At 34.1% G+C, this 23,622-nt stretch overlaps 1 protein-coding gene across 5 annotated transcripts in view; it reads left to right on the top strand.

Annotated features, from left to right (window-relative positions):
• The window catches only part of LOC138697223 (cyclin-dependent kinase 11B-like), a 97,626-nt gene extending 74,546 nt beyond the window's left edge, over nt 1-23,080 (top strand). For 3 of the 5 annotated variants that reach the window (XM_069822768.1, XM_069822769.1, XM_069822765.1), the window contains exons 7-15: nt 4,330-4,530; nt 5,297-5,555; nt 6,459-6,603; nt 10,233-10,377; nt 14,791-15,020; nt 15,168-15,284; nt 17,169-17,317; nt 21,060-21,243; nt 21,484-23,080. In XM_069822768.1, the coding sequence (XP_069678869.1) occupies nt 4,330-4,530; nt 5,297-5,555; nt 6,459-6,603; nt 10,233-10,377; nt 14,791-15,020; nt 15,168-15,284; nt 17,169-17,317; nt 21,060-21,243; nt 21,484-21,582 (1,529 nt within the window). In that variant the 3' untranslated portion in view covers nt 21,583-23,080. The remainder of the gene's footprint in view (nt 1-4,329; nt 4,531-5,296; nt 5,556-6,458; nt 6,604-10,232; nt 10,378-14,790; nt 15,021-15,167; nt 15,285-17,168; nt 17,318-21,059; nt 21,244-21,483) is intronic. The other 2 variants (XM_069822766.1, XM_069822767.1) reach the window with 2 other exon arrangements.
• The last annotated feature ends 542 nt before the right edge of the window (nt 23,081-23,622 follow it).

Raw genomic sequence — 23,622 nt, 5'->3', positions numbered from 1 at the left:
TCTCTTACTAACTTTAAATATTATACATTTATCTATTAATATTGTGTAAAATTACATTCTTTATCAATTAAATACTTCAAAACCTAAATTTTTACATTACCTTACGCTACAATTTGAAATAAACACTGCTGGAGTTAGTGGTTTTCTGACTTCCACAGTGTATGAATTAAGAAAAGTGAATAAATATGAGCCATGTGAAGAAAAAAAGATAAGTATATCATAATTCCCTTATGAAACATTGGAATATAAGAGAAAATGTAAGTTTATTATTAAGATTAACATTGCTAAATTTTTTTTTTTAATTTCAAATATATGAGACAGAAAATCACAAATTACCATAAAGCACATAAAAATACACCAATACTACAAACAATATTAAAATATTAACACAGTTTGATTCATGTTACAGATTCTGTTTTTTTCTCTCACTCTCATGTTCTTCCTGTGCATCTAGATTATTACTGTCCGCAAACAGAGTTTGGTAATTCATCCTACTTTCCTCAGAAATAAACTGCATTAAATTTTGCAAGTCCTTTTGCTTTCTTCTTTCAATGGCAATGCTGAATTCTACTTTTTAGTTCACTGGGGAATGATGCATCTGTATTGGGTTTCTGGAAGTTAAATGACTCGATATTGTGCCTTTAGTAGTCTTACTTAAATGGACTTCATAGATTTTTGTGACCTTCTGTATACCATATCGTATCACTTTACTCAGCTGGTTGAGCGATAGTGTTGCCACCTACCGGGAAATTAAGCTTGGAATGCAAAAACTCTCTTATTCCATGTAGGAAGTGGAGTTCTGACTTCCACGAGTTTTAAAACAGCCCCCAGAAAGCAGATGAATGTCGAAATTAGTGTATTCTTGCCTTCCACGCATGCGGGACAAACTAAAAAGCATCATCCAGCCCATAACTCAATTTTGTCAAAAATTGGAGTTAGTGGGTTTTTGATCTCCCTGCCTCAATTATTACAGCATACACACAATATGTGAAGATATATTTTGGTTTTTAGATTATCATTCTGCCTCATACACTTGATTTTATAAAAATATTAATTAAAGTCAAGTTAAAAACATTGGTACTTTAGAAACATTTTTCTCAAAAACCATTTGCACTATAGGTTCCTAAACATTCAAGCATATTTCAAATGCAGTTAACTATATTTGCCGCCATTTCCATCACATTATGGTATTCGTTCCATAGAAAACAATTATTTTCCTTCCTGAAAAAAAAAAAAATATATATATATATTTAAATTTCGTCATATTTTTTCATATTTGTTTGACTATAAAATTCATGATAATTTTTCATTAACATGTGGAGTGGAGTATGCAAAATTTCAGCCTCCTAGTCCTATTAGTTTCCGAGGAAAATGTTTCTAAAAAAGCTATATTTTTAACATATATTTAATTAATATTTTTCAGGTTTAACATTTTTTTATAAATTTAATTGATATTTTTCAGGTTAAAATTTTTTTATAAAACCAAGTATATGAGGTAGAAAGATAATGTAAAAACCAAAATACACTCGGGGACAAAAAAAACCGGACACTTTAATATTTACTGGTATTTTGCAAAACATTATCTTCTCATACAATATTATGGTAGCCATCTGTTGTTATGGAGACGTGTATACATTTTTTATTGTTTTTTGTTTTATAAACAAGCCATTACAACCAAATATTCTAATTTTGCTTTCGGAGTCTCGGCTATAACAATTTTGTCTCAACCATTTTGTGATTCATTATCGTTATCATTATTTCTTTATTTTTACATTTTCTGAGTTTAAGTGGGGTTGTAACATTTGTCTTAAACCAACATGATACGACCTGAAGATGTGGCTTGAGCTGTAGCCCTTTACGATGATGGACGCAGTGTACATTACATTGCAAATGTTATGAATATGGCTAGAAGCACAACCCATGATGCCATAAAACGGTATAGAGAGACCCTAGAATATAACAGAAAACCAGGTTCGGGTCGTCCAAAAGCTACAAATCCAAATGAAGACAGGTATATGGTGTTGAGAGTTCTTAGGGAGCGCAACCTGCCAGCTACTAGTGTAGCCCAACAATTTGTTAACATGCATGGACGCCAAATTTTGGCCAAAACAGTTGGAAGGAGGTTGAAAGCAAGTGGACTGATATCAAGTAGACCTGCAACTGGTCCCAGACTTCTCAGGATGCATCGAGTTGAACGATTGCATTTTGCAAATGATCACAGGGATTGGAGAAATGGACAGTGGAGCTGTGTTCTGTTCACCGATGAGTCCCGTTTCAATCTGTGCTCACCTGATGGACGTGAAAGAGTTTGGAGAAGGAGGGGAGAACGATTTTCACAGTGTTGCATTTCCAAAAATGTGACGTATGGAGGTGGTGGAGTGATGATTTGGGCTGGAGTGTGTACGGATGCTTGTACAGAGTTGGTTTTTGTTGAAAATGGAAGACTAACAGCTGATAGATATATAAATGAATGTTTGGCTGATCATGTTGTGCCATTTGGCCAATTTGTAGGCGATAATTTTGTTTTAATGCATGATAATGCACGGCCGCATATTGCCCATGCGGTCGGAGATTATCTCCAAGAAGTGGGAATCCATGTTCTTCCATGGCCAGCAAGGAGTCCAGACATGAACCCAATTGAACACATGAGGGCCATGCTGGGACGGCGTGTTAAGAATAGACGACCAAGACCAGAATTGTTACAAGAGTTGAGGCGAGCACTTGGCGAAGAATGGGAACTTATTCCTCAAGAAGACATTGCTAACCAAATTGAGAGCATGCCAAGACGTATGGATGCAGTTATTCAAGCCAGAGGGGGTAATACCCGTTACTAAAAAGAGTTTTTAATGTTTAAGGCGCCATAAAATGAAAAAAACAGTTACACCAAACGATGCCATAGTTATATGCCCTTTGTAATTTTTTGTAAATTTTCTCATCAGAGATTTTTTTTTTTCAAATGATGTCGTATAAGGTGCTAAATGAAACATTATTTTGTTTAAATGGGTTTTGTTTCATTTTGAAATAATTGGCAACAAAATACAAGCAAATATAGAAGTGTCCGGTTTTTTTTTGTCCCTGAGTGTATATCTGCAAATATTGTGTGTATGCTGTGAAAATTGTAAATTGATAGATTCAAAAGTTGAAGAGTAATAGAAAAATTTCTTCATTTACTGTATTTCACTCATACACAACAGCCATATGCTCAGACTACCCAGTCCCCTTAACTATTGACCACACATTCCACTCCCTGCTACAGACTGTTTTGATAATAGAATAGACCAGTGTGAACTATGCTTTGTTCACGTCTTATTAATGTCGATCCATGTCACGAATACAGTATTAGATAACAGTGCAATTGACACAGCATTATTAAATAACCAATTAAAAAACATCCCGATGCGTCACAGTTGATAGTTCTGTAAATCAGACTGCAGATAAAAGTAACAATGATTTCATTGTTATAAAGCAATGTTATATTTACTGCTTTATAACTTTCTGTTATTCTGTGTCATCATCTGAAGGATCCTTGAAAAGATATGTTGTTGAACTTCTAAGAAAAATTGGACTTCTCTTTGAGACAAAATACATGAAGGCTATGGATTGGTGAAATTTCTAACTTCTACAATTTTATACCAATTAGTCACATATTTCGTACAATGTGGACATGCAATACACAAATTTTCACGTTGATATTCCAGGTAGTTTATTTATAACTAATTTTTTTAATACTGAATTATAATTGTCCCAATTTTCAAAGATTACATAATATTTCTTTAAATTTGTATTTAATTTATTCCTGATAGATGTATGTAAAATATGACACATGCTTTTCATAGTCCTTCAATTACTTTTTGAGAAAAAAAAATATTTATTCTTTTAGTTCTTAATTTTCCGGTTTTTTTAATTTATCACATCCTCAACACATGATGATTTGAATACTTTCAATAGCAGAAGAAAACACATTTGTCAGTTTACTTCGCATGCTTTTGTGGACGTCTATGCAAAATTTCACTAAGATTGAAGAAAAACTGCATTCATTAGAGCATTTTGAATGTTACAAAATGTTGAAAATTGGAAAATAGAGAAAATGAGTATAGCATGTATATGATACATAGAGTTAAAAACAAAATTTCCATTTTCCAATCCATAGCCTTAAGAAAAAGTGTTTGTGCATTATTGATAAATTTACAAAGGATCCTTGAAAAGATATCTTGTTGAACTTCTAAGAAGCATTGGTCTTGATTTTTTGTCATCTCTTTGAGATAAAATGCAAAGTGTTTGTATATTATTGATAAATTTACAAAAGCAAGTAGGATAATTTTTTCTCAGCAGAGAATCAAAGGGAGACTGATAACAAGAACAACATTATCACATTGTCAGATGAAGCAGAAATGGCACAATCCCATTCTGATGTAGAAGTTGTAGAAGAAACAGATGGCAGAGGTAATTCCAGTGCACCAAATGAAGATGCATCCAGTGGAACAGATGACGAAGGGACTGATGGCACTGATTCTGGTGGAGATGAATCTGGTTGGTTATTCCTTCTTTTTATGTAACTCTTTCATATGTCAGTCTAAAGCAATAATTTTAAAAGTTTGGTTGCCAACTTCTAGTAATTGTATTAATTTTATGGTTTAGTTTAGAGCTTGTTGTTTGAATTGCATTTACCAGATCATGAATATTACTATCATGAGAACCTTCATTGCATCAGACGCATATAAACTATTATACATATTAAAAATCGCGGGTGCTCGTGTAAAGGGGGTTAAGTTGATTTGGTTCAACTGGAATAAGTACAGATTTGAATTATCCACAATTACTTTTCTCTTGTGCTAAAGGGGTTAAGTCATTCTTCCACCTATGATGCAGTTACAGTACTCCATATTTTGTGACAAAGGGGTTTTGTTCAGTACCAAATGAGAGACGTTTACAAACCTTGCAATTTGACTTAACCCCCTTTACACGAGCACCCACGAAATAAGCTTGTAAAAAGAGTGTCTTATATACTGAAAAATATAATAATAATTCATTTATACATTGTAAATCTTATTTAACATTTATTTAGAGTTCTGTAATCTGACCTCGTAATATTGAGGGTTTTAATTTAATTTCTGATACACATGTGCTTCTTACCATGTATTATATAAATATAAAAGCTAAGATTACATCATAAAATACATGTTCATTTAATTTATGTGACAAGATAACTTTGTGCATACAGTAAGAAGTTCACAGGTATCCGATTATATGTGTCGTTTCGTTTAATTAATTTCATGCTTATTTTCAACTGGCACAGATTCAGATAGTCATCACACAGATGATGATGATAATGATGAAGATGATGATGACGACGATGATGATGCTGTCCACAACACGCCCAGTCATTCGTCTGTGAAAGAAGAACAAGAGTCAGAAAGTACTGGCAATGAGAAAAACATTCCATTTACGTCTGACAAGAATACCAAATTGGATCTTGCAATGATAGAGAAACTACCTCCTTACCTACCTGCAATCCAGGGTTGTCGAAATGTTGACGAATTTCAAACTCTTAACAAGTATGTTTCTTCAATTTACAATGTGTGTAGGGCTATCATTTACAAACAAAATTTATATAATATTTTTCGTACATAATATGTTGAAGCACAATTGTGAATGAGTGAGAGAGAGTAAGCATATCTCTCTCCCCCTCCTCCTCTCTCTCCCCCTTTCCCTTCTCTTTCCCTCCTTCCCCTCTCTTCATACCCCTCCCTCTCACACCCTCTCCTTAACTCTGCCCCTCCCCCTCTCTCCCTATCCCCCTTCCTCCCCCTCTCCCCATACCCTCTCGCTTCCCTTCCCCTCCCCCTGTCCCTCCCCCTCCTTATTTCTCTCTTTTCTCGTAATACAATACAGTTCATATGTGATAATTATGATACTGTGACTGATAGACCTGATTTTGCATTGCTCTAAATGCTTGCTGCAGGAATTTGTTTAAAATATTTGTCTATATTCTGTTGGATACTTTGGATTTATTTCCGTGACTAATAATTCGTAGAAGTGTCTCAAATTGTCGTATTGAAATATGTCTTCATTGTCACTTCCTTTCACAAACTGGATTTTTTGGACTAGATTATCGGGGTCCTGAGTAGCAAGATTTTACTGTAAATATATCTGCAAAGCATAATTTTAGATGAGAAAGTTCCATAATAGATCTCACAAAAGAATTTGAGTTTACAGTTCAAAATATCTTCTATGAGTTTTATAGTGGATAAAATAGTAATGGAACAAGGTTTATCACAGTGTTTCGATGTTTGATATTTTCACAGCACTGTTACTCCGTTATTAGTAAATGTTCCAGCTCTGAATTATCTCCTGTAAATCGATGAGTTGGAAAATATTTACTTTACATAAGTACATTAATATGTAATTTTATGTTAAGAAATTATAATGAGATTATTTTACTTTTGTCTTCCTATCAGGATTGAAGAAGGATCATATGGTGTTGTATTTCGAGCCATGGATAAACATACAGAAGAAGTTGTTGCTCTTAAAAGGTTAAAAATGGATAAGGAAAAGGAAGGCTTTCCCATAACTTCACTTCGTGAAATTAACACACTTCTCAAAGTAAGTTCTAATGGTGAAAATAAATATATTAGTGCTTGATATCAGATTTGTTATTAACATTTTTTATTTTTATAAATGAAATTATTTCTGTATGTTCAATATGTAGTTGTATAAATACTGGTATAATTAATTTTAACTACAGAACATTGATATATTAAGATACTTGGAATGTATGCATACATATTAGTGTATAGAATATTTTGACTGAAAAAATGTGCATATAAATCCCAATGATTGGTACTCCTACATCTGAAACATTGTTTTTGCCTTTTATAAAGTGTCCAAAAATTTTTTCATTTATGAAAGTGATGAACTCTTTTGGCTTAATAAAACAAATACAGGAAATATGAAAGTGATCAACTCTTTTGGCTTAGTAAAATAATACCGGAAACTAAGTCAAAATGTGATAGTACATTGATCATATAGGCTACACCATGTTTCTCTATCATTTTCATCATTATGATAATCGTAGTTGTATAATAATTATTGTCATTTTTCTTTTATTTGTTTAGAAGTGCCATCCAGAACAAATAGTCACTCAGCATGTAGCAGAGGCATAATTTTTCACGAAGTGCCTGAGTTGACTGTATATAACAAAGAACATCATACAATAAGATTAATGTGCATGTTGAAATATGTAATTCTATTATTGTAATGAAATTCTTTTATAATTAAAATGTTTATCAAACTTAGTCTTCTAGTCTCCTAGAAGAAGGGTATATTCGTTACTGTCAGTTGTGTGGCGTGCCCTTCACAGTACTGTAAGCAGTCATATTTAAGCAACCCTGACCCAAATAAGTTGTTGCTATTGCTACTGCTGTATTGTTCCAGTATTACTAAATCCTCATTTGTTTATTTCTTCACAGCCTTACATTATAATTTATTACGATTGCTTGAATCTGTGACATCACATTTACACAGTATAATTTTTCGAACACTATGCACTAATGTTTGAAACTCTTTACTAGGGACACTCAATTTTTGTGATTGATTTTTTCACGAACTTCTGCTGATTGAATCAGAGAGTTAAAACATTGGTATAGGTATTGAAAAGATTCTTTCTGAATGCATGTTTTATGATCGCTATTTGTCCCAAATTTTGCTTGTTTTTTCTCCTTTTTTGTAAATTTGCCAATTTTTCACTTTAAACGCGATTTTTTTATGAATATCACTGAATCGTATCTTCATTCGTCACGATATTCTATTATTTTATTTTCGACAACGAAACATCAAAAATAAATACGATATTAATGGGTTTGTCTTTCTTGTTTTACTGGGTAATGTGAATAAAATGTGAGTAAACTCAGCAATCGGAGGTAGAGAGTGGATTGAGTGTAGCTTCATTCCCAACCTTCCACTCAAGTTCCATGTGATTAAAACTTTTATTGAGTGAAAGATAGAGACTCAGTCACATAGAGTGGTTGAAGTGTCTGCCATCTCTGACCTTGCCTCCGACCTTTCGTTATACAGTATAAACAGTCTGGATATCTTGGGGATTTAAAACCCTTGACATGCCGCATTCCACATACTTGAAGCCACGTATGAAACATGTAACAAATTAATTAATGAATTGAAGGAGGAAAACGGAAGGAGAAACATAAAAAGATACGTGAAAACACGTCCTTGGAAGAGAGTTTGGGGTGAGAAAAACTGAATATGTGAGCTCCAATCTGTTGGTCACTTATCTCTCTCCGAGTTTCGCTGTTCCACTAAAGAAACTCTACGAGAATTTTAAGGGGAAAGCCGAAAATGGACGTAACCTAATAACTGCTACATAAAGAGGGGGAGGGGAGAGAATCATGACAGAACAGCAGGACAAGGAATGCCGGAAAATGTAAAATGCCTGCACATTGAAAAGTACCAAGTTCTTTCACAGTGGAACTCGAGTAAACTCACCCATGTATCAAAGGCAGTATGCGAGACCCAAGGCTCCTATTTCGAAGCCCTTAATTTGGGAAAATGCCGAAACTTTCGTGGGGAGGAGAATGTAGATCTGTGGCCCATTTCAGCAGTGGGCCAAAGATATCCGATAACATTTTTTATTCACACCAAATTGAGTATAATTCCAAAATACGTGAGTTTTGTGGCAGACTCACCTGTATTCACATCACTCATTATGTAGAAAGCATGGTTGGTTAGTTATGAAAAATGAAAATTTTTGTGTCACACATGCGCAGTGTTTAGATTCATTACGCACTAACACAATGATAAAAAAATGTGTAAAAGATATGTATCACATTTTCAGCAAGTGGACTCAATGAAGACTAAGGAATAATGTATTTTGATAATTTAGCATCCAAGCGGACTTTCATAGTGTGGAAATGAACGTAGGGCTAATGTTTTTGATATTCACGTGGCACTTTTCTCCATCTAGAGTGTAACCAACAATATTAATATCAGGTTTCTTGTGAAGATTGGTATAATCCTGCCAGCAGAAATATTCTCTGGGTATTTTATTCACTGTTTTACACTGTTTACTCATTACAGATAAAATAAATGATATTATTAAACTATCTCATTTTCCCACATATTAACTTGGTTCATTCTTGTTATATGCATTCCTTCACATCATTAGGATGTCCTGTTGCTCTTACCCTACCATCAACAGCAATTTTCACATCATTACAGTGTCATTGCTCTTACAGTACTTACCTTCAATAGCACTTGCCCCTTACACATTCTTCTGCTGCAATATACAATGAGCTCTCACTTGCTGTATGATGCAATGAGTTTGGCAAACCTGGTATAAATTATGAAAGCATTCTTACTAAATGTTTACATAGACAGTGATGAGCAGTTACATGTTGCATTACACTTATAACACTAATGCAATCTATTTGACGAAATTAAGTGTTTATATGGTCGTCACACTTCTGATTATTGTAGTTTATCACTAAATTTAATAACACGATATATTTATTTACAATTTATATATTTATTAAAGCTAGCTGCCCTTAAAAGAAGAGTTGCCCTAAGTACACAGCTACTGTTAATGCAAAAACAATTGTTTTTAAAGATTGAAAAAGGAATCATTATTGGTATATAATATTGAACCCACCTTTTGCATTTTTCAGCAGACAGAGAAAAAATTATTTCACCTGAGCTAACATCATGAACATAAGAAAACTGGTGGGATAAAAATGATAAATGGCAGGAAATCATAAATTGCAATAGTTTGCAGTGTTAAATTGTGTTAATGTGGATGTTGTATGATAAATAAGCTGTACACAACGTATCTTCTACAGAGAATAATTCACTAGTGTTTTCTTTGTATATAAACAACCTCATAACAAAGAAAGGTCATTACAAATGTACTGTAAACTTCCAAGTTATCTTTGTTGAAAATTATTGAATAATGAGCTTACTTTTACAATTTTACTATCAACTGATATTTTTGTTGCAGTTCAAAAACATGTCATCTTGCAGATTTATGTAACTACTAAAGCATTTAGATGAATTATTCATGGTATTATTTCCAAAATGCCAAAATAATTTTTCTTTTGCTTTCAGATTTCGAGTATTTAAAGTCATGAATGATTATCGATTGTTATGTTAGTACATACTGGAATGTAAATAATTTTCAGTTACATAGTGCTTTGAATTATAGATTGTGTATGACTTTGTTCTAGGCTCAGCACCCAAACATTGTCACTGTGAGAGAAATTGTAATGGGCAGTAACATGGACAAAATCTTTATTGTCATGGATTATGTTGAACATGATTTAAAATCTCTAATGGCATCTATGAAACAGAAGAACCAATTCTTCAGTTTAGGTAATGGCATATTCATATTCATTTATTTATTCTTAACTTTATGTTAATTTAGAATCAGCTTTGGTTTTGCATGAAATTAATATTTTAAAATACAGTTGACGCCCGATAATTTGCGAACTTTTTTTATACAACTTTTTTTGTTGGGGAGAATGAAGTAATGTCATTTCCGTTTTTACTTGATTTAAGCCGGCTCCCTCTCTCTTAAGAAATTTACGCTCTGAAATAAGAAAAGATGAACAATCCTCTAAGAAACAAAACAAAAAAAAGTCATTATTTTTGTTAAAGTGTCTTATGATATTGTGTAAAACTTGTGTTTCTTGTTTTATGATTCTGTCCCACTGCAGCACCGTATACAGTAGCGTGCAAATTAATCCGAACACGACATATTTTTACAGTTTCTGTCATTGTTGGCCTTATAGCTGCTCATACCGCTTTAATTGACATCTGTAGTACGTGTAATTCCATTTTTGAAGGTCTGTCATTATTATTTTTTTTATATTATGTGACATTTTGCCTGTCGTGTTGTACTTATAAGCATTTCAGTTGTGTTGAAGACTTAATATTGCAATCCTGTGTACATTCTGTCGCCTTCAAAAATGGATACAACTCCACGAAAACGGTCTAAAATTATAACAGTAGCAGAGCATTCTTCTATGACACAGAGGCAAATGGCTGCAGAATGTCACATCGGTTTGGCTACTGTTAATTCGATCATAAAACGATACAGGGAGACTGGATCCATCACAGCCCAGAAAAAAGGAAACTGTGGCCGGAAAAGGAAGACTTCACTGCAGATGATCGTTTAATTGTCAGGAAAAATAAATTAAATCCTAGACTAACTGCTGTCGACTTAACCCGCGAGTTAATGGCTACCACTAGGGCGAATATTCACGTTACAACAGTGCGGCGTAGGCTTTTGGAAGCGAAGCTGGACGAAGGGCTCGTAAGCCTATTAAGAAGCAACTGCTAACCCCTGTTATGTGCAAAACGCTTAATGTGGGCAAAATTACATCAACACTGGACAGTGAATGACTGGAAGAATGTACTTTTTTCCGATGAGTCTCATTTCGAGGTCCACATCCACCGTGTTTCTTACGTACGGAAAGGATCCAAAAAAGTAACAGCAGCTCATCTCCAACAAGCACCCAAATACCCCCCTAAAGTAATGTTTTGGGGTTGTTTACACATGAAGGGCCTGGAACATTGATACCTATCAAGGGAATGATGAATTCTGACAAATATATTCACTTATTGGAAACCAGAATTGTACCCCAGCTGCAAAAATTATTTCCGGATGGCAGAGGTGTGTTCCAACAAGACCTGGCACCATGCCATACGTCTTGAAAAACTACAGAATTCTTCAACAAGAAGTATATTCAGGTACTCCCCTGGCCAGGCAACTCACCCGACATCAACCCCATTGAGAACTTGTGGTCAATTTGCAAAAGAAAAATGCAAAAAATGGATTGTTCTACAAAGGAGAAGATGATTTCTGCCCTCATTGGTGTATGGTTTCGTGATGAAGAAATGAAGAATATTTGTGGGAAATTAGTGGAATCCATGCCAAATCGTCTCAGAGCTGTTATTAGGGACAAGGGAGGCCACATAGATTACTGAGGTATGTCTTAGATCCTTTTTTTTTTCCCGTTTGAGTGTTTTTGCATAAGTAATTACGTTGTTCGGATTAATTTGCATGCTACTGTAATATTTTATACATATATCAAAATGTTTTGCAATGTTTCATATTTTGCACTTGATTTTGAAGTGAAATTTAGTAATTAAGCCTGTCAGAGTAGAAAGGGGCGACTACACTAAGTCCCAGCATAATACCTATAGAAGGCAGGGCACTGGTTCATCTGATCGGTAGAAGAGCCTGGAATTCCCAGTACTATTTGTTCCTGTCTAAGGCCACCGAAAAACTGGAGACCAGGGATCTACCTCTCCTTGACTCCTTGTCGGTATATGAAGATGTGAAAGAGAGGCTGAAAGAAGCATGGAGAAATTCCCTCTAAAATTAATTTCAATGTGTCAGGAAAATAGTGGTCTAAGTCATTTGCAGAAAGTGTCATCTATGTTAATGGAACAGATGAACTCTAAGCTAAATACTGGCGATCTTACAGGGGTCCCTCTTTTTCAGTTTGTTCCATTTACATCCTGTGATTTTCAAGGTTAATTTTCAGCATATAGGCGTATATTAACTGAAGAAAGATGTTCTTTCACAAAAAAAAGAAAAGTGTAGTTTATTATAGTCTAAACCAGTCATGGAGAAAAGTGCCTCATTGTGTTCCCTTCCCTCTGCCCGTGTTTTAACCCCTTCCACCCATTATTACGACTTGCCTACCTTTACTAGGCCAAGCACCAGTATGTCTTTCATAACATTTGAGTGGGCATCAGTGGTGGAGTCATGTCTCGTGGTAGAGCAAAGAAATATGTTGTCAAACTCGAATGGGAACTAAAGTACTTTTGTGTCGCTCATAATGATAAGGCATTTTGTTTGTTTAATGTGCGATGACATTTTAAGACTGTTCATGCAAAGGATTACAGTGAGCTATGTTTTTCAGGTGTATTTCAATTGTTATTTCATTTCATTTTTGTGGTTGTCTTATAGATAGTTGGCTGTCACATTATATATGTGTACAATTTTTCACAAAATGTTTGTGATTTTAAGACATTCCGAATTACGCATATTTAAAAGTATACTTTTTATATTCTATATTCCTTCTGTATAAGCCCAAACCGTCTCAGAACGTTATAAGAGTTAAAGGAAACTAGACATGAACCCAATTCAGTTTGTTTAGGAACAAACTTAATTTGAGTCAGTTATCTTATCTCGAAGATTAATCCATTCTCTGTCATCATATCCCACCTCCCTTAAATCCATTTTAATATTATCTTCCCATCTATGTCTCGGCCTCCCCAAAAGTCTTTTTCCCTCCGGCCTCCCAACTAACACACTGTATGCATTTCTGGATTCGCCCATACCTGCTACATGCCCTGCAGTCCCATTCCGAGGCTTATTTGAAGGATTCGTAACAAGCTGTTTTTTACGGTGATGGGTTGTTAGCCCTTCGCCCAACCCCCAAGCTGGAGGACCACTCCTCATCGGCTGTCCGCGACTGCTTATTCAATATATTCACACCTACCCTCCATATCTGGAGGCCGTCTCCTCGATCCGCAACCTGAGGACACTCCATGCCATGGTGATATTAGCTAAGGACATTGAAGATCAGCAAAAAGTAAAATTGAGAGAGTTGATATCGTACTGTTTAGCTATTGATGAAAAGATACAAAAGACACTGCGCAATTAGCCATTTTTTAACGGGGTGTGGATTCTGAACTCAACATATTTGGAGATTTTCTTGATTTTGTGTCTTTGAGAGGCAATACAAGGAGAAATGATATTTTCGAACCTGTCTTTGAAGTTGTGACAAAATATTAATTATCCTGGGAAAAATTGATTTGTATAGCCACAGATGGTACTCCAGTAATGATAGGGAAACATAATGACCTTGTAGCTATATTACGATGATTTGTATGCAATTCAGTGCATAATATGTGCTAAAGCTCGATGTCTTGATAATGTCATCCAGATAGACATAAAAACCATAACAATGAGTAGTAAAAGAGTATTATTTTTATGTTATATAATAAAATAGTATTATGTTCATGTTCTATAATGAAAGAATATTATTTTGGTTACATTTAATTAAATATATATTTTTGTGTAGTTCTGCAGTGTCTTATTGATTTGAATAATAATACAGTAGATCGAAATAGTTATAATCCGATCGCGTTCCACAACTGATGACGTCTTGTGTACAAACATAAATTCAAAGAAGGAATTAAGTGTATCGCTGCTGTTGGAAAGTGGTGTGGGTTAATGAAACAAAAAAGAGTTCCTCTCCTTTTCCCCATGCTTGGTCTAAACTATGGCAAAAGCAGTTGCATTACTACTAGTGAAATTATTTGATATTTGTCATCAGAATTTTTTAAAAGTAAAAGTATAGTTAGAAGTTGTGTGACTCTCTCATTAAAAGTGCATTAAAATGTTCAATAGTGTATTTTTTAATTTTTAGTGCATATTTCCGAGGCTTTTAGTGCATAGTTACATGCATATTTTGGCAGATTTTAGTGCATATAAATCCTCGGTCTAGACTTACAATCAAAGAAACTGTTTTTTTATTATTTCGTACGCTTCAGAATTTTTTCATGATAAGTAGTTGCTTGAGTTGAACAGTGACTTAGTGGGTCAGGTTATGCAAAGTGACAATGGTATATGCATCTACTTCAAACGTCAATCCTGAAATATTTATCAGTGAATAGTTGCACTTTCGTAATGTTCATATTTAAAATAAATGCTAAATTGTTATATAATACATAATTCCATCCATTGTCATTATGTTTAATCTTCAGGAGAAGTAAAGTGTTTGATGCAACAGCTACTGCGAGCTGTGGCTCATCTCCATGACAACTGGATTCTACATAGGGATCTCAAAACATCTAATTTACTCTTGAGTCACAAGGGTATACTGAAAGTAGGTGACTTTGGACTTGCAAGGGAGTATGGATCGCCATTGAAAGCATATACATCTCTTGTTGTCACCCTTTGGTATCGTGCTCCAGAGTTGCTTCTTGGTGCAAAGGTAAGAATGTTACTAGGCTGTTCAGTTTCGAGTGCAGTTTGGCATTCAAAGAACTGTATGAACTATACCAATGGTTGTCTACGTTTAGTGAATTTTAATTAGACTTGGGCAAATATGTAGTGTAATAATTAACATTGTATGTTTCAGAAATATTCGACGCCAATTGATATGTGGTCAGTAGGATGTATCTTTGCTGAATTACTTTCAATGGAACCTTTATTTCAAGGAAAGTCAGAAGCACAACAGCTTAGTCGAATATTCAAGGTAAATAATCTTTTTGTGTGTGTGTGTGTGTGTGTGTGTGTGTGTGTGTGTGTGTGTGCGCGTGTGCGTGCGCGTGTTTGGGTGTGCACGTGCACTATTTCCCCCCCCCCTTCTGAAACACCTACTGTAAACCATTTCTGTGCATCCATTTAGTGGTGCCAGGAAGGATCTAAAATCTTATTAATTTATGATTGCTTGAAAATAGAATTGGAAAATTCTGAAATGTGAAATGTTATTGCATGAAAACTTGTTCTCTTGGTGCAGTTAACAACACGTTAAAAGAAGACAGGAAAATAATCTTGTTAAGTTTCTGCTTGATATGTTACCTAATTAGATTTGAAGAAAGTTAAAATTTATGTTAAAAACACAAAAAATTTGAAAATATATTCTTTCTTCTAATCCTCATCCCCCATTAAAACATACAACTTAAGATTAAAGATGAATATTTTGTTATGCCGCCTCCTGATATTTCAACATTGTGTATATATAATTTTCTAGTCTGAGTTTCAATGCAATCTGGTATTTTTAGTAATATACAGTTGAACCTGTCTTTTATACTTTTCAAATAACTTAGAAAAAATGGTGTATATTGAGGGAAAGTGTAAATTATGGGAAGTGGTTTACACATTTGTAATCAGTGCTTGGAATAGAACTATATTAAATATTACAATTATTCAATATTTAATTTAGAAAAGGTTAATTTTCAAACTCAGTATTGTAAAATCTCAAAATATAAGGCCTACGCACACATTCCAAAACTAAACACGACACTAATGCATTTTAAAAAAGAAGTCTGATATTTTTTACTGTTTACATCTCTTACCTTTCAAATTTTCTATTTGCTTTTCTAGTTCATACAGTTTATCAAAAATTGAATCATCACTACAAGATAAGTCATTCTGCTCTTGTGAGAACACCAATACTATCATTATCACTACCATCATCATCATGACATCACTAATGCAGGTAGAAGGGAGTGAGGAGAGGTGGATCAACATTGCCAGAATCATTTTGAGAGTAGTACTCATGAGAAAAGGACATGGCTACAGCATTTTTTACACTGGAATCTACATAAATTTACGTTGACTTGGTAATCGCAATTTTATGTGCAATTTTTTGCATGAATGTCGTATTTTTCTTCTCCATTTGGCGAAAATAACGTAAATTGTAGGAAGTTTGAAATTACGACAGCATAAATACAGGATAAAAAAATATATTATAATAATAGGAAAATTGAATTGACTGAAAAAAAATGTCGTAAATGATGGGAAAATGTTAATTGTGGGAATGTAAAAGTGGGGTTCAACTGAAAGTAAATTGCTTAATAAATCTGAAATACAAAGATTCAAGCAGTGCTTATCAGTATACTTCTGCATGAACTTAAAAATTAGGAAACATTTTAAACCATTTCTGGAATACAGATGTTATTTTTAGATATTTAAGAAGGTTAATCATGTCATCAGTCAGCCGAAGTCTACCATGAGAAGAAGTCAATCTATGAGCCTGCAATTAACTATTTCAAGCTGAAATATTCCTTAATTCATATTGAGGTATTTGGCTTGCTCATAGGTGTTCGAGAGACTATCCCAGCTTTTTTCGAAGAATTTCGACAGAAATTTGCTCTGCCTACATCTCTGAGGAATGACACTGTGTTAACAATGTTAAAAAATTCTGTTAAATTCTAATTAATCATATGGTGCCACATTAATGCAGTTGTAATGTCTCATGCTTTCTTCATTATTTCTTTTTTATTATTCATTACTTATTGTTTATATATGTTTATTTTGTTTGAGAGTATACTGAGTCCGTAAGGGCTACCCTCAATGGGGGGACAGTTTGTAAATTGAAATTAAAATTTTATTGTGTTTACTGTGATGTTTGCAGACCTTAGGAACTCCAAATGAAGAAATTTGGCCGGGATTTAGCAATCTACCTGTGGTACAGAAGGTTAAATTTGTTGATTATCCAACCAGTCAACTACGAACCCGATTTAGTGCTATGATCAGTGATGTTGGTATCGGTCTTATGAATAGGTAAGCTTAAGTAAAATATTTTCTCAAACTGCAAAGGAAGGGGAGGAAATCATGTCCCTCTCCAAATGTCTCTGGTTTTGAAAGGTTTTTGTTATCACTTGTAATGTCTCTCTTAGACTGACCAGACATCCCCGATTTCAGGGGCAGTCCCTGATTTTGAATTGCTGTCCCCGGTGAGCAGTGTCCCTGTTCTTGTCCCCGGAAATTAATTTTGTCCTCATAAGCTTGGATTTTGTTTCAATAACATTTTACACGTAAATATTTAAGTATTGTGATGGAACTCCTGTGATTAATGCACATTCCTGAATGGTTCTCAGTAAGAGACAGAAGAACCAGCGAGCACAGTATGAGATATTCTGCACTCTTTGAGAAAATCATAGCATCTTTGACTTCATTTGTGTTGCACAAGCATTAGAACTGCCACAGCATCCATTTTTAAGTAGTTGAAAATATGAGGAATTTTGTGACAAACCAACAGCTGAAAAGTGGTATGATGTTTTTCAACATTTAAAAAAAAAAATTCCATTACATTTGAAAATCTCAAAATAGTGTCATTAATCACGTGCCTTTCAGTTGAAAGACTTTCTTCCATATTGAACTCAATCTGGACTGACGAAAAGTCAAGAACGAAAGTTGAAAAAGCTTCATTGCAAGTAAAAACAAACTTCCATTTCTCATGTGTAGAACTTAGTGTGAAACTGTATGGGAATGAACAGATCCTCAAAAAGATACATTCTTCAGATTAGTACTTGTAAAATGTGTGTATTAGAGTTCAGTGTGTACAATATTATGTGAAAGATTTCCATGCATGCGTGAGTACCGAAATTGAATTGTTAGTGGCTATAATTATATATAGGAATTACGTATGTTTATGCATTTAATTAAAAAAGTTAAAATACTCTACAAATTTAGTGTGCAAAGTTCTGTCTCTGTAACTACTGTTACATGTAGTGTCTGCAATATTTCAACGGAGAGTGAGTGACTAGGTAAGCATTTGTGGTTTTTCTTGAAATTTCCAATGTCCCCTGCTGGACCATAAAAAATCTGGTCAGCCTAGTCTATCTCCTTTAGTTGTGAACTATTCTCTATCTGTATTAATTTTTATGCTGTGTAGAAATATCTGAATAATTCTGTTCTTTTCAATTGAGATTAGGTTCATTGAAAGTTGTTCCAGCTCCAGTTTATTATTTATATTGTTGCTGCTGTTGCTTTTTAAATCTAAAAATAGCATTAGTTTCTTAATTTACTAGTAACATTTTACTGTTTGTATTTTTATGCATCTAATAAGTAATAACATTGTATGTATGAATCGTATTGTGTGGACCAATTATTGGTAACATGCTGCTGGTTAGGAAATTAATAATATGAACATGTAGTAGTGCAAGAGGATGTTATGACATGCCATATTTTTTCCCTTGCTCTTACTGCAAGTTTTAGCTCATTTGTTATACCAAGAACACAATGCCTCTACACTGAATTTCCTGTACTGTACTGCATCTACTACACTTGCACTCAGAAGATGTCACTAGCTGTACAAGTCTCATACTCACTGTACATACATCATAATCATCGTTCTTCTTCTTCTTTCTCCTATGGCTTCATGGAGAATTATTCCATTTTACTTCTAGCATCCCAGTAAAGTAAGGCTAAATTTGCTTATTTTTCATCAATACAGTTGAATCCAATACAGTGCAGGGGATGGTCAGCATTCATAATGAAATTTAGGGTATGGCAAATGGTGCAGTCACTTGTTGAGTAAATCTTCATTCGCACAAGGTGTGCTGCAAGACAGTTATGAATGGTTGTCAGTCTAAAAGTTGCTGCGACTTCCTTTCTAGGTTATATTTGATCTGTTTTTAGGTTACCGTATTTACCCACATAACAGACGCACTTTTTTTTAGATTTATATAACAAAAGGCTAGGGTACATCCTTTATGCGAGGAAAAAATTTTAATGAAAAGAAAAAACACTATTAAAGATGTGCCAGCTCGGATTAATCTATAAAATATGTAAACAATATATGGGCCACGCCTAATTTATATATCGATTGCATTGCACTTAAGATGATCGATAGCTAGCAGCAGTTGCATAAACAGATAATAACTTGTAACAATGAATACAGCGACAATGAGACAAGACACTTTTTTGTTATTATTAACACTAGCCTTATCTCATTCACTGTCAGGTTCAGCATAACTGCAGATGTCCTAAGAATACTGCGTTATTAATTGGAGAGTACCTATATTTTGCACGCTTAAAAAAAGAACCAATCACGATTGCAGTGGTACCATGCATTGTTGTTTAAGAAGTTGAATATAAACATAAGCAGTGCATCCAGTCTTACGACTTTCGATATTATTAAAACGATCTTTGTTTTTATCTTAACGCGAAAAATTGGGGTGCGTCCATTATGTGGGGGCATCCATTACAGGGGTAAATACGATATATATTGTGGCTTCTAAGGTTTTTCCTCATCTGTGAGCTCCGTGAAGAAAGGCTGCAGAATCAGTTGTACATAATGTTGAGAATTTATAGTGTCCTCAAAAACGAAAAGGCCTATTATTCTCCTTCCTGATATGGCACACCACACACCTATCTTTTCATCATCTAGCGGCAATTCTAAGCTGTTATGGGGATTATCAGTGCTCCAACATCTATTGTTCTGACTATTCACATAACCATTGAGGCAGAACCATCCCTCATCACTGAAAAAAAACCAACATGGAGTGTACTAAGCCATCATGGACTGATTGAAGGTACCAATTACAAAAATGAATCCTAGCTGTGTCATCAGGGGCCAAAAGCTGGTGCACTACACGAGTTTTGTATGGTTTTAACTTTAATAGTTTAGTGGCGAGTTGAACAATGTTTTAGACACCCCTACTTCTTATGTTGAACACCGCAAAGATTTGTAAGGGCTTTGCTCTAACCGAAAATCTATTTCGTCCAATTTCTCCTGTGTTAATACACGTTTATTCTTATTTTGTACAGATCCTGTCTCTTTGAACTTCTTTACTAGTCGGTATATTGTTGTTTTATCCAGCACAAAGGGAATCAGGGAATTGATGACGGAACTTACAGTGACACCTTCTCCATGAAGACTTTTTTTGCGAAAGTATTACAAATAGAAGTGCGTTGTTCTGTACTGTACCTCATGACACAACTTACACACTCAGCATTCAGCACAAAACTGAAAACAGCTTTCTGCAATATTTTGTTGCACAGGATCTGGTAGTCTGAGAATATTCTCTCGATTGTTGCACACATCTGAGTAAATTGGCTGACTCATTACTGCGCACAAGAACAGTAAAAAAAAATTATGAATTATTGCTAGATTTCTGTTAATCATTCAATTAGACCTTGCAAACTAATTCATATGTACTTTGCGTGGGATCTAGTCCGAGAATAACATCCATAAACCCGGGAGCAGGTAGTGGCACTCTGGCGACTAGTTTTCTTCAGCTTTGGTGGTGTTTCGTCTCGTTCACCTGGTATAATAAAACATCTATATCTCCTAAAGTTTTGCCAACCAATTTGTTTTGCAGGACTTATAATCCTAATTCATTTAAAAATCATGAAGAATGCCATTCTGCTTGCATTTATTACTTTCACTGTGGATGCTGGTTTGGAATGTTCTTCTTTTTCTTTGTAATTAAAATAAACCTGTCATAATATGAGTGTACATTTTGTTGTATATAAGAATACAAATATAAGTAACGAGCAATTTATTTTGACATTTTAGGTTTCTAACATATGATCCTGCTCAAAGAATATCTGCTGAAGATGCCATTCATCATGATTATTTTATGGAAGGTCCTCTTCCGATTGATCCTTCAATGTTCCCAACATGGCCAGCCAAAAGCGAAATAGGCCATAGGAACATTATGGCTGCGAGTCCTAAGCTACCAAGTGGACATGAATATAAAGTGAGTTTAACATGTTACAGAAGTTCACTTACACAGTAAATATAATCTTTGTAATATAAATGTAATATGTAAACAAATTTTACATGCAATTTTGTCTTCATTTATGAAACTAATAAGCAAATTGTTAATTAAAATTATGTTCGTTTCGAATTAAGAAATTAGATTCCGATTTTAGGTTTGAAATCTGTTGGAATTATTTATGTATAATAAGTTAATTGTGTGATATTTCTATAATTTCAGGGTGATACATCAGACGATATTCCAATAGAAGGATTTCATATGGGTGTGACAGAGAAGGGACATGTGGAAAGTGGCCCTGCTTTTAGACTCAAGTTTTGACTTCATAATGAGTTCCAAAATCAATTGGTACATTATATATATCTTTATTTTTTTTTTTTTTGCATCCATTATCAAAGAGCAGTTTCTGTGTAGCTTTAATGGACCTATTATAATTTTATTATTAATGAACTCAATTGTTGTTCATGTTCGTATAGAATTGTTAAAAGAATGGACTATTATTGGCTGACTAGTTTTAGTATCTAAAATTAGCAGCCACAGCTGTGTCTCAAGGTCATCTGTTTTTCATGACCTATGTGAGTACTGATATCAATATAGCAGTTACTTTATTCCTGCAATCATCGCACAGGGACCAAAGTAAAATATTCAATGGTCCTGTGAAGAGGATATAGATCTGTTCACCACATCTTATGGAAAAAAAACTTTTTTGTTTACCAGTATGTGAAAATGTAATATTACAAAATACGAACTTGTAATTGATATTTTATACTAATTGTACATACATTTCTTTTTCCGTAAATAGTGAGTATACAGTAGCAGTATACGTAATAAAGGTTTAATCAATTAAAAACTACAGTCAAATCTCTGAAAACTAATGTGAATTTTTATGCAACAGATACCAATACAAGACACATTCTTATACAGTAGATTCCCTCTTATCTGGCACCAAAGTGGCCAGACTAGTTCCAGATACGAGATTTTGCCGGATATTTGAATAAATACCACTATATACAAAAAAAAAAGTTCATATTTCATGGTAGCAAATTTTACAACTGCAGCCATGTGAAGCTTATTTCTCTATCACTTGCACATAACTAAATAAACTTAAAAACTGTGTGAATTTTCCTCATTAAAACACGTCACACAACACAAATAATACACTAATTTTAGGTTTGAATATTCACTGAAAAAGAAAGTTCTTGCGAACTTTCTAATGGAGCATAATTAAAATGAACATAAAGACTGTGTAGATTTCCTTTATTAAACCACATCACAAAATAATACATTAATTTTAGGTTCGAATATTCACTGAAAATGAAAGTTCGTACAAACTGCCTAATGTGGCAACACTGACAGTTCGAACATAATTAAATAAACATAAGAGCTGTGTGAAATTTCTGTATTAAAACACATCACACAACACAACTAATACACTAACTTTAGGTTCGAATATTTACTGAAAACGAAAGTTCGTTTGGACTTCCTAATGTGGCAACACTGACAGCCTGAACATAATTAAATAAACATAAAAATTGTGTGGATTTTCTTTATTAAAACACATCACACAACACAAATAATACACTAATTTTAGATTCGAATATTCACTGAAAATGAAAGTTCTTGCGAACTTCCTAATGCGACAAAACTGATGGCCCAGACTGTGGCAATGTGGCAGATTTAACTTTTTTTTTTTTTTCGCCCAGCCAAAAGTGATGTTGTTTTGGTATTGCTGGTTATGAGGGATTTTACTGTACTATTATTTTGTTATTTATATCCTAGAAGAATGATATATACATATATCAAAATAAAATCTCAGAGATGCTCGTACTTCTTCGTAATAAACTATTTCTCTCCATTTTTTTTTTCATTACAGATGTACAATTTTCTGCTTTTATATCATGCTTACAATGTTATCTTGCTGAAAAGACGCTCTCTACTACATTGACTAAATGTAGAATGTGATCAGAAGTGACGGGCAAATCATTTTCTGTTTATTCTCATGAGAATTAATGTTATTGTTGGCTAATGTTCCTCCATTTTTCTTCAGGCATCTGCAGTTGCGATGATAGATCAGTATCTATTTTATTGATTACTGGGTAGATCAGAATGTGTTCTTTTTCATTATGGATTCTGGGTGTTTTTACAATGAGCACTGTGGAGATGGATAGAAGGCCAAACAATCATGCCAGTATAGAGCTTGAAAGAAAAAGGCACGTAAAGGGAACTCATGACACAGCTGGGAGCAATAAGATTCCACATAGAAGTAAGTATCTCTGATTGAGGTTCTGGCTGATATGTATATCCATTGCCAGGCAGTACATCTCACTTGACAATGGGTAGTAAGAATAAAGCTTAAGTACT

Source organism: Periplaneta americana, chromosome 1, assembly GCF_040183065.1.
Source record: "Periplaneta americana isolate PAMFEO1 chromosome 1, P.americana_PAMFEO1_priV1, whole genome shotgun sequence".
NCBI lineage: Eukaryota > Metazoa > Arthropoda > Insecta > Blattodea > Blattidae > Periplaneta > Periplaneta americana.
Note: the sequence above shows the minus strand (reverse complement) of the source record. Positions and strands in the feature narration are given on the sequence as shown.